A 12633-nucleotide genomic window follows, 5' to 3' on the forward strand; every position below is an offset into this window, starting at 1 on the left:
CACTAATGGGATTGTCATTCACGTTCTATAAGTGAGTAATGCATGCAATACTATCATCTAGATTCTACAAAATTGATTTTCATCAATAACTAGCACAATATAAACCCTAAATAATTAGCCATTCCACACATTAGACACAAGAAGTAAAAAATAATCAAATCCTGTTGAAGAAAATGTAACTAGGTTCGGTATTTACAAATGTAATTTTGATCTTTGTACTTGTCAAGAAAAAGAAAATATTATTTTTGTAAATTATGAGAATGAGTTTCTTGCTCATTCCTTAGGTCTAGGAAAGTCAAAGACATGTGTAAAGAGCTCTTCTCGAGCATATATGTAAATGAGTCTACCTAGTGACTAGTTTAGCCTTCCAAGACCAAGCACAATCCTCCAAGATGAGCACAAAAGAAGTTTGCAAGCAAAGTGAGGCAAAAGACAGTCATGTCGGCCTAAAAGAATTAAATCCACTCATGTCGGCTCAAAGAAATAGACGCAACACTTCATGGATACACGTCGGCTTAATACAAGGGACTAACCACTATATATACCCAGTTGGGGTCAGCGTAAAAGTACAGGACTTCGGATCACAGAACTACAGAAAATTTCTGGATCGGCACAGTGAGATATATTTTTGGACATCTCTGAAACTACGCAAGAAACCACAGTGTAACCTTCTCTGTGGTAACACTCTTGACAGTCACAGATTAAGCATCGTTGTGATAAGGATATCTCTGTCTCGGCATACTTCCAGACATAGTCATGATCTCGGTGGTGAATTAATGATACAGATCTCAATACAACGCAGTCACAGTCTTGGCAACTATGTAACGATGATCTCCAAACAATACACTCTCGGCAAACGCAGTCACAATATCGAATAATGAGGATCTTGATGATTACATAATGACACTCTGCCTCTGTATACATATCTCGGCATACACTCTGAAATGATCTCAATATAGTAGTGATCATGATCTCGATCATAATCTTGGTAAAGACAAGGTGCAACTCTCGTATGTATACATATACATAACAGTATGAAGACCTCAATGACATGAAGATGATCTCAGTAAGAAGCAGCAATGATCTAAGTGAAAGGGAAGCTATGGTGCAGAAGTAATAATCTCATTGCTATAATGAATATCTCAGTGAAGGTACAGTAATGATGACCACGATGAAACAGCAGTGATGATGATGATCTCAGCAGTAATAAAGAAGAGGATCGGTGTCTTGGTCTTGGAGTGGCTCAGTATGTCAAGAGTCCTGGTCTTGGTGTTTGTCAATCAAAATCTCTATAAGAAGAATTTTGTGCGGGTTTTCCTCTCCAAGAGGGAGAGGTTTTGGCCCTGGCAGAAAGCCATCATCATGTGTTCTTGTCTCTTTGTTTTTGGTAACTATTTGATGAACATAAAGAAGACACACTCTAATAAGAACAAGTAAAGATTGTGTTAAGAAGATAAACTAAAATACCTCACAAGTAGTTATCAAGTCAGAAGAATCTCATTAACTCTAACTGCCCGTGATTCTTCAACAAATCCAAAGTACAATTACAAGATAGAATGCATGAACAAGCCTTTATTGCTCCAAAATGACATCTCCAAGACCAAAGAAATAGCTCCAATTAGCAAAATACACCATAGAGTCACATCTCCACAAGATACAAGAAGGTCGAAAATCTCTAGGAGGATCGAAAATAGTCACAAGTGATGATGATCAAATGAAGTATGTCTATCCTCTATTTATATGAGGAGTATGACTAATAATTAGCCTAACAAAGCCCCTAAAACAAGTTTGATGCTAAAATGTACTTGGGTTACAAGCCAACCCATTAGCTTTATCAAAATATACCCTAATGTGCTCACATGTGTGATTCATATCTTCCAATGTAGATGCTCTAAATGCCATGTCCAAGGGTGATGAGGTGTCCAAGAATGTGTAGATGCTTTTGAAGTCCAATATTTGAGGGTTGGCTCTCAAATTCACCTCATTACCTCTAGTGGGGTACCAAGACCAAACTGGGTTGCCACAAAGTGGTCTCCATGGGTCTCCAACTGCTAAATGAGGCCTCCTCTTCTCCAATGTTAGGGCTTCCTCTAGTGCAACAAGCCCTCCCTAGTCTCTCAGTGTGAGACCATCCTCATCTAGACTCTGCAGCTGCTGCCCATCAAGCTGTGTCAAGGCCAGCTTGGGGGCATGTTGGGTCCAGCTGTATCATCTTGGAGAATCCTCAAATGTAGGTCAAAGTCAACCAACGTCCTAGGTATTGGAGGTGCTCCTAGACATGTCATCTGACAGTGCTACTAGGAGGCTCCTGACTCTCAACGCTTCACTTGTTTAGGCCAATGTACTCCTCTAAAGGGCCTAGATTACCCCATCATCCATACTAAATGCCCAAAAAAAACAAGTATAAGCACCCAATTGCAAAATGATCAAAGTACCTTTTGAACAGCAGCCCACCTTCATCCAAGTGCTAATGTCAAATGGTGAGAGGCACATGGTTGATGCAAGTGGTAGAGGCACATGGCATATCATCGTCTAATGGTGATTGGCACGGGTTGCTGACCGGTTGGTTGTCAAATGTAGGAAAAAATTTTCCTTCTATGGGATTACCCATTTTGGTGGGTAACAGGACCCACTGCAAAACCATATTTCAGACTTTTGACATGAATTGAAGAAAAATAGCTAATATTTTGGAGGATAGTTCACATGGTCCAACAAGAGGATTGAGGATTTATGCTCCTAAGAAAGACTTTTCTTTTTCTAATGCCAATGGCCATTGTTTAGGTACTTTACTGCAGGTCACAGGTTCTGATCGCTTCCACTTTATGAAATTGGTTGACATAGTAGTGTCCCTCCCCGCCAATTCACATTTCGAATTGAATGTCTCACATCTGAGTTCAAAGATCATTGTGCTTTAACTTCCAGACTCCAGAGTATGAAATTTGGATTCTAAACAATAGCATGAGGTTGGCTAGATTTTGTGGTGGGAAGCAACAATTGGAAGGACAGTAAAATTACTTCAATGTTGGGGCAGTATGGTGGCCCAATCCAAAAGGAGAAGGGAGATTCAGGGACCACAAAAGTTGACAGAAATTCCCAAGCAACTCGAGGAAGATCCCCATAATCTTAGTCCCCAAGAGGATCCAACTAAATAAGAACAAGTTCTTCAATGTATGGAGGCATACCATGAAAGTGGAGCTAAAATTCGAGCATGTTTACAACTTTACAGCGGATTAGAAAGGGTGATGAATCCACTAAGCATTATATTGATTATCTTAAGCGAAAGCATTCCTGTGAATGAATTATGGGGTTGAGGAATCCTGAGGGTCTCTGTGTGAAATATTTTGAAGAGATTCGGTGGATGATTGGATTAAACTTTCAAAATATCTTTGGTAACTAACATTTATCAAATAAAGTTATGGTTTCCAGGCAGTCTATGAAAAGTCGTTCCATCCAAGGCATGGAGCCCTAAACAAGATATGTTGGGAGAAGAAATTACGGATAACTATTGCTTGAAGCATTCAACTTGAAGCAAAATGGAAAATCTCCTAGGATGGATGGTCTTGTGTGTGAGTTTTTCGAAAAGATATGAAAGGTCATTGGCATGATATATTGATATATTGTGTATGGCTCAGGAAGTGTTAGTACAGGCAAAAATGGGTGAATATCAGAATCAAGGATTGATCAAGCTTATTCCCAAAAATTTAACTAGGAATTCTATTAGTTCCCAGTGGCCAGTTACTTTATGTGTCATACGAAGTCCTTGCTCAGATTTTAGCTTTGAGGATTCAGTTTGTTGCAGCATACATCGTTTGACATATATACTGGATTATCCAAGGAAGATTTATTCTTAAGGTTTTAACAGCTTGGGAGAGTCTTGAATGGACCAAGGAATCAACACAGTGAGCTCCATGACTTATAATTGATTTTGACAACACCTGTGAAGGGGTGGACTAGTCACTTAGCACTAGCATGCTTTCTTGGCCATGTTTTGGTTCACAGTTTGTGTCAATGGTAAAGACACTCTTCTCTAATGCATCAACCTTCATTTTTGTTAATGATGTTCTGTCAGGCAGAATTTTGAAGTTAATGTCTCCATCTCTGCTATGTGGGAATGCTGTCTACAAAAACTTAAACGTACAAAATATAATTCGGAGTTTAAAGATTTACCCTTTAACGGTAAGTTAACAGTCTTGGTAAAATTCTTCAAGCTAGCCATGTATGTTTGTCTCTGTTGGTTTCCTTCTGTTTCTCAATTTAATTGGCTTGAAAATTATCAAGAAGCTTCTTGTGGTCTAAATTTGATGGAGATCGTTCACTGCCTATGTTCCCTTGCTGTATATGCAGTATACCCAAGCATGGGGGTGATTCAAATTTGATTGATATCCAATTACAGGGGGCCATTTTGTCTACTAAATGGGTCACACTTTATCTATTTGGGGAGGAACCATGGAAAGTATTGCTTAGATTCAAACTTTCTGATGGACATTATGAAGTCAGAGTCAAGAGTCGTTTCTTTATCAGTGATGCCATTTCTGCTCTAGAGGATTTCAGCATTAGAGGCTCTCCTATGTTAATAAGAATTTGGAAAGCGTGGAAAAGAGTGGCTCCTATGCTTACTTGGCATTGGGATGGCTTTGGAAGAGGCTTTGATCTTGTTTGCCATTGGATATGGTCTTGGAAAGATCAAGCCACCTCTATATCTCTATTGGAGAAACAAGAGTTCGTATGTGGCTACGACATCTATGTGATAAGGACACCATGACATGGAAGACTTGGGATAATAGTTCACATGCATTTGCACTGTTGCATTCAAACCATTTTGCTATCTAGGAACTTCAACAGTTGAATCAGTCTAATGAATCTTTTAAGCATAATATGCATACTCCACTGCCTATTTGGTGGGATTGGACCTTCTAGTAAACCCATTTGGGTGTACAAGCCCAAACAATTTTACCAGTCCTTATGCATGTTCTTTTCCTTTTAAGCAATGTTGTAAAAGTCGGACTCAGGAATAAATCCGCAAGGGTCCAAAAATTGAAAAAGTCCTAAAAGTCAGGAGAAAATCGAAAAAATCGACAATATAAGTGGGTGGATTAACCCTTGACAGTTTGGCCTTTCATGCTTTATTTCATAAAGAGGGTGTTTGCTTAGTCATTGATTTACCAAGGCTTAACTTAAGGAACAACTATCAGGAACAAGTTTCATAGATGATATCTGCCAACATTGTGGTAAGGTTGAGACAATTCATCACTTAATTTGCAGTTGCATGCATGTTTAGGATGGCTGGGACTTGCTTTGAGATAATTGGAATAATCTCTTCTTCAATGAGATTTCTTGCAAAACGACATCATTAGTGATGTTGACTCCAATGGACCTCCACATTTCCAAGGTGCTTGGCATTGTAATAGAGTTGTTGTGTTGCATATTTTGTCAAAGCTTCATTGTGAAGTTATTTCTAGCAATGATGTGTTTTCCACTGTTTATTTTAGGGAGCATCTTCTTAGTGAGGAAAGTTTACAGTTTAGAGTTAAAAGCACTCTTTTACTAAGAGATGCACGAGGTTGTTCAGTTGACGTGCAGTCTCAGCTAAAGACTCTACTCTTGGCCTTTTGGTAGTCTTGAGATTTGCACTAGGTTGAATATTATATCCAAAATATCTTTTCTGTTAATATAAGCAGGAGATTTGAAAAAAAAAAAAAAAAATCTATGGATTCATCTTAAACTTGGTCCTTTTGAGAAGCGATAAGTTTGCACCTGGTGCTTTTTTATATGTCTAGGACCTAGGTGCTTAATAGATCTGGATTTAAGATGGATCCATGCTATTCATGTGGTAAGGTCAGACTGCCAAAGCTTGAATCAATATGTGGCCAAGTTCATGCTCCCCAGGGGGATAGGAGTTTTATTTTATGGATGCTCAGAAATTCCATCTTTGGAATTAAGGTCTATGTTATAAATACAATAAAATGACCCCATGGAATTATGATCAAAATATTGACACAGCTTGATGGATATTACCACCCCATGAGGAATAACTAGAACTTAGGGTTGCGGGGAAGCGCCCTCCCCCTCGAACCCGCTCCCAAAGCACGCTCTGGGTGGGAGCGACCCCGGGAGCACACTACCTAAAAATATTTTTCGCTCCCTGCCAATTTAGAAGTGATAGAGGGAGCTATTGAAGATTGGAAACAAGAATTTGGCCCTAGTGTTGATATGTAGTTCATGGTAATGTTAAATTCTTAAAGTAAAAGGGTGAAAACGATTTCATTTTCACCCATTTACTTAAATTTTAAACATTACCATGAAATGACTCAGGATGTTTGAGAGTGGTTCCGACCTCATTGGATTTCATATGCAGAAAGTAGAATTTTAGATCTCACTCAAAATCCAGCAGACTTATCATTTTTTCAGGATTTCAGGATTGGGGGGATTGCAATGTTTCCATTGGATTTTGTCATGTACTAGGGTATGGAACTTGTATTTAATCAAGAGCACCAAGCCCTCTATGCGGGAGAGACTCCCAATAATCAAGAGCACCTAGGGTACTAGGGTATGGAACTTGTATTTAATGAGGAGCACCAAGGTCGTTCGACTATGCAGGTAAAGACTCTCAATAAAGCATGAGACAAGAAATTAGAAATTTCTCGTGGCAAGAGGGTCAAGCAGTAGATAATAGATTTACTTGTCTTTTCTAGTTTCTAGTACTTTTTATAACTATTGACTCTTTCATATTTATTATGGTATTTTTTGTAAACAATATATGACAATTTAAGTTTGAAGTTTGAAGTTGGCATTTATAACTCATTGGTAATGAATTATGAATATGATACTTTGTGAAAGTTGAAAGTTGAAACATTTCATTTCATTTGTCAACGCGTTTCGAACCAACAAGTGTGGTTCATCGTCAGGACAAGTTGAAGAACTAGATCATGGCTAAATCTTAAATAGGGAGAACCTGCTGACCAACGGCTAGGAATGACTGAAAAAACGGCTATATTAAGTTGGATCGGGCTAACAACTATAATTGACCCAGAAACGACTAAATTTCATTTAAAATATAAATATAAATATAAATATAAAATTAAATAAGATAAATAAATCTAACCTATATGAGCCAAAAGTCCAAGGGATGTGAACAAAATTATATTGTTATTAATAAAATAATCCTAATATGTTAATAAAGGCTAGGGTCCTCCCTAATATACATTAATTAGTAAAACACTGATATATTAGTGTGTGAGTATTAATAATTATATATAAGGTAAATTATTAGAAAATTATAGAATTAATTTACGATATTCCCTTAATTAGTTAACCAAAGTTATTAATCGAAAAGAATTAGATGTAATAAACTAGTGATAATTAATGTTATATTATTCTTATTCTTAATCTTAATAATGATGGTAAGATTAATCACTTAGAATAAGTTTAATATCGAGGTTATTTAATGGGAAAAAAATATCACTAGATCCAGGAAAGTTAGTGAATAGATGGGATCTAGTAACTAATAAAATATTAATAATTGTTATACTTAATCAATTCGATTAGTTAAGAAAAGGTCATATCTACATTAATATTTAGTGTATATTATTAGTAATATTAACCAAAATAATGATATTAGTTATTATTATATTCTAGTTGATAAAGATTAGTTTTAGGAAAATCATTGTTAGTAAGGATTCAATGTATTATTATAGTATAATTATTAAATGAAGGGCAACCCATTAATAAGAATTTATTGGTAAAGTAGAAAACATATCACAGGTATGAAAAGGACTATACAAATATATAAATAAGGGTGATATTATTAAGAGGAACAAAGGAAAAAAGCTCTAGAAAGCAGGCTCAGGGTAAAAAGGGGGAAGAAAATATCTAGAACCTATAACTCAAAGAGGGAGGGGAGAGGAATGGTAGACATGCTTAGGAAGAGAGGGCAGGAATCCAGCAGTTACTAATCTTCCAACTATCGTCTCTATTGAGATTGCTAGGTCTTCTTTCAATCTCAATGGCTTCCCTCAATTTACGGTGATGGAACTTCGCAACCCTAGCAATAACACTGGCCTCCTCAATACAGACATGATGATTGGTTTTCTCAACATGCTCTGCTAATGCGGAAGATTTGGATCTCTTGTGTCTAAGGTCCGCTACGTGCTCATTAATCCTTTGATTAATAGAGCGACCAGTCTCACCAATGTAGGGGGTTCCGCAGGAGCAAGGAATAATATAGACACCTTTCATATCCATAGGGTTGATAGGATCCTTTACTGATCGGAGGGATTTACGAATGGTGTTAAGGGGTCTGAAGGTTGAGGGAATATTATGTTTCCTAAGAATCTTCGTAATCTTATATGTGGTCCCTTGAACAAAAGGAAGATGGACTCCTAGGATTCGTTCTTTGGGTTCTTTCTTCACCATCGAATTTCTGGAAGCTTTAAGGAAAGCTTTTTGACCAAGGTGCCTACTATAACCATTCTCAACAAAGACATTAAGGAGATGGGATTAATCACTTAGAATAAATTTAATATCGAGGTTATTTAATGGGAGAAAAATATCACTAGATCCAGGAAAGTTAGTGAATAGATGGGATCTAGTAACTAATAAAATATTAATAATCGTTATACTTAATCAATTGGATTAGTTAAGAAAAGGTCATATCTACATTAATATTTAGTGTATATTATTAGTAATATTAACCAAAATAATGATATTAGTTATTGTTATATTCTAGTTGTACTATAATTCTAATTAATAAAGATTAGTTTTAGGAAAATCATTGTTAGTAAGGATTCAATGTATTATTATCATATAATTATTAAATGAAGGGCAACCCATTAATAAGAATTTATTGGTAAAGTAGAAAACATATCACAAGTATGAAAAGGACTATACAGATATATAAATAAGGGTGATATTATTAAGAGGAACAAAGGAAAAAAGCTCTAGAAAGCAAGCTCAGGGTGAAAAGGGGGAAAGAAAATATCTAGAACCTATAACTCAAAGAGAGAGGGGTGAGGAATGGTAGACACGCTTAGGAAGAGAGGGTAGGAATCCAGCAGCTACTAATCTTCCAACCGTCATCTCTATTGAGATTGCTAGGTCTTCTTTCAATCTCAATGGCTTCCCTAAATTTACGGTGATGGAACTACGCAACCCTAGCAATAACATTGGCCTCCTCAATACAAACATGATGATTGGTTTTCTCAACATGCTCTGCTAATGCGGAAGATTTGGATCTCCTGTGTCTAAGGTCTGCTTCGTGCTCATTAATCCTTTGATTAATAGAGCGACCAGTCTCACCAATGTAGGGGGTTCCGCATGAGCAAGGAATAATATAGACACCTTTCATATCCATAGGGTTGATAGGATCCTTTACTGATCGGAGGGATTTACGAATGGTGTTAAGGGGTCTGAAGGTTGAGGGAATATTATGTTTCCTAAGAATCTTTGCAATCTTATTTGTGGTCCCTTGAACAAAAGGAAGATGGACTCGTGGGATTTGTTCTTTTCAATTAATAACTTTGGTTAACTAATTAAGGGAATATCTTAAATTAATTCTATAATTTTCTAATAATTTACCTTATATATAATTATTAAATACTTACACACTAATATAATAGTGTTTTACTAATTAATGTATATTAAGGAGGACCCTAGCCTTTATTAACATATTAGGATTATTTTATTAATAACAATATAATTTTGTTCACATCCCCTAGACTTTTGGCTCATATAGGTTAGATTTATTTATTTATTTATCTTATTTATTTTTATATTTTTATTTTTATTTTAAATGAAATTTAGCCGTTTCTGGGTCAATTATAGCCGTTAGCCCGATCCAACCTAATATAGCCGTTTTTTCAGTCATTCCTAGCTGTTGGTCAGCAGGTTCTCCCTATTTAAGATTTAGCCATGATCTAGTTCTTCAACTTGTCCTGACGATGAACCACACTTGTTGGTTCGAAACGCGTCGACAAATGTACTATCATGTGACTTACGCCGAAATATTTTCCTCATAACGTGATATGGATCACAGAAGCCTAAATTCAACTATTTCATTTCATGTTAGATATTCTTTGTTATCATTTGGTTACTTGGTAGTGGTAATGGTTACAAGTTACAACTTTTGTGATCAATGATGATAAATGTTATATATCGAATTTTGAAAGCTTGAAACTTTAAGATTGATGAATCATGAGACTTGATATGCTATATGTTACTAACTTGTGGACATGGTTGATGAAGATTATAACTTCTAGATGATTGATGTTATATGGTTTAATCCATGTTTTTATGCTTTTCATATCTAATTCATCATTCTACATTCTTTTGTTGGCATATATGCATCAAAATTTATATTATATAATAATTCGCTCACAAACCGGGAGCTTTTGAAAATGTTGCTCCCCACTCCTGCTCCCAAGTAACCTTGACTAGAACACTCTAATTCCAGTGGGTTGGCTCGAGTGGTTGAGAGAGGTCACAGCGTCAAAGTCCCCAAGCTGGCTGCCTCTATGAATATTGTGGACCTCAGTTGATGTCCCCACCAGGGTAGGTTGCCAAAACTGCAAGTGGCTGGTTTACCATGTGTAACATCCTTGGAATGAAAGGAAGTGTCCAGTAGCTTTCCTGTGATATGTCAAGTCATTAGAAAGAAACAAAACTAGAAAACCCCAGAAGAGCACCTCCTCATTTAATTAAGAAAGATCCTTATGAATGGCAATGTTTGTGGAAAATATGTTCAACTGTCCATTCACACATTCCCTTTAAAATGGATAAGTTATCCAAGAAATGTCATCCGAAGCATCTTCCTTTGGCCTGGAGGTTCGAAAAAGTATGCCCTGCGCCAGTTAACTGCGCAGTATTTTACAGATTTGTTATTTTTTGGTTTAACCACATAGTTTCTCGTCTAAATTATTGGTCTGACGCATTGCCGCTGGCGGAAGAATGCAACGAAATGATTGATAACTAGTAAAGACAAAGATTCTTAAACAATCATAAATGAGGGGACATAATTCAATGCCAAGGTATGGCAAAATAAGTTGAAAATAGGGTTATTCAAGAAAAAGAAGATAATGGCTCCCTTGAAATTAGTGACAAAGCGGATATGCTGGCACTCCAGGGGAAACCCTATTGGTATATAGGACCTCTTTCTTTAAACCAGAATCAAGATTCAAATTTAATCTAAAATTAACCAAACTTTAATTAAGAACGTCAGGTTTTTAAAATTTCATTTCTGTGGTCAATCGTCTTAGTATGAGGTTTCTTAGTTTGTGTTGGTTCTCGTGGGTAAAAATAGCTTAAGGAATTGTGACTGAAAAGACATTTCGTGTTTTTTCTGATGGGTTCGTAGGTTGGACAATCTAAGAAACAGTATTTCCTGTCTTCTATGACTTGTGTTTCACAGCTTAGGCAAGTTCTTTCTTCCCAAGAGATGGGTTATCTCTCATCCTGTTTTGTGTTACTATTCAAAAATAATGATATTAATGATAAGTTGAGTCATACCTGAAGTTTGAGAACGCTGGTTTTCTGTGAGGATACAAACAATCCAGTATCTGAACGGTCCGACAGGAAGCCAGACACAAAAACGACAGCAAGAAAGCCCAGGATAAGAAGAAAGACACCCGAAGGGACTCCAAAACCAATACCGTAGGCCGGACGGACGAAAAACCCACCACCAAAACCAAAGGGAGAAGGAGCAGCATAAGGCACTGAATATGAAAAACTTGGACTTGGGGCCGAATAGGTCCTGGATGAATATGATCCACTGCCTCTGCCTGATGAGAATGACTTTCCACCTATCCTCCCCCCTGAAGCTGCCATGGCTGCTTCAGGATCATGCACCAGAAGCAATCCAACCAAAATTGCAATCATGGCAGGTCTGTACAAAGCTTTCAAAGAATCCAAAATTATTGGAATTGTCTTCTCTGGTGAAATACCAAATACCCGTTTCCTCTGCTTGGGACTACCCCTCTCCTTGGAAACATCGCATTGAACATATACTTTACACAGCCCATAACCTCCTCTGCTCCTCTTCACAGTTTTTAATTGCGGATTCTTTCGAGGGGAATGTAAACAAGCAGAGAATGCAAATGTGTTCCATCCCAGAGCTGCATTTTTATATTGAGATATATTTATCTTCCCATTTCCTGCAACTGCAAGGACTTCTAGATTGCATGATATTGAAGCTGTAGCCATGCTTTGCTGCAATTTTCCAGTTGTATTATCGCGAGGTTTTATGCTTCAATCTGAATATCTGATGCAACCCAATTTCTTAATCGATTCACATTGAATGCAAAACCAAATGGGTGCCGTACCCAATATATACTACCCATAATTTACAATTGTTTCGTCATCGTCTTGCTCATACTTTCAATCTCTACCACTAAAATTGCAGAAGTTAAAAACGGTAAGCAAATCAAAAAATTGTGTGGACTCTGCATAGAAACCCTGCATGGCTCCTTCAACGTGATTTGCCCATTTGGCAGATGAGATATCCTTCTTTCTTTGTCGAATAAAATTTGAGGGGTTCCATGGACCCACCTAGCGAAGTAATTGGGTGTTTCAGATTTTCTTGGTCCCTCTTTGGATAAGTCAACCGGAGGATCAGGTTTTAAGAGCTTAAGCTAAATCAATCAT

The 12633-nt window shown here is 37.0% G+C and overlaps 1 protein-coding gene across 2 annotated transcripts in view; it reads right to left on the reverse strand.

Moving 5' to 3' along the window:
• Positions 1-12400, reverse strand: part of LOC149157141 (myelin-associated oligodendrocyte basic protein) — a 234137-nt gene extending 221737 nt beyond the window's left edge. Inside the window, exon 1 of one of the 2 annotated variants that reach the window (XM_089439125.1) lies at positions 11500-12400. In XM_089439125.1, coding sequence (XP_089295251.1) covers positions 11500-12192 — 693 coding nt within the window. In that variant the 5' untranslated portion in view covers positions 12193-12400. The remainder of the gene's footprint in view (positions 1-11499) is intronic. The other variant, XM_089439124.1, reaches the window with a different exon arrangement.
• Positions 12401-12633: the final 233 nt, after the last annotated feature.

Source organism: Pinus tabuliformis, chromosome 9, assembly GCF_031772625.1.
Source record: "Pinus tabuliformis cultivar Carrire ecotype Pingquan chromosome 9, CPIR1, whole genome shotgun sequence".
In the NCBI taxonomy this organism is placed as follows: Eukaryota; Viridiplantae; Streptophyta; class Pinopsida; order Pinales; family Pinaceae; genus Pinus; species Pinus tabuliformis.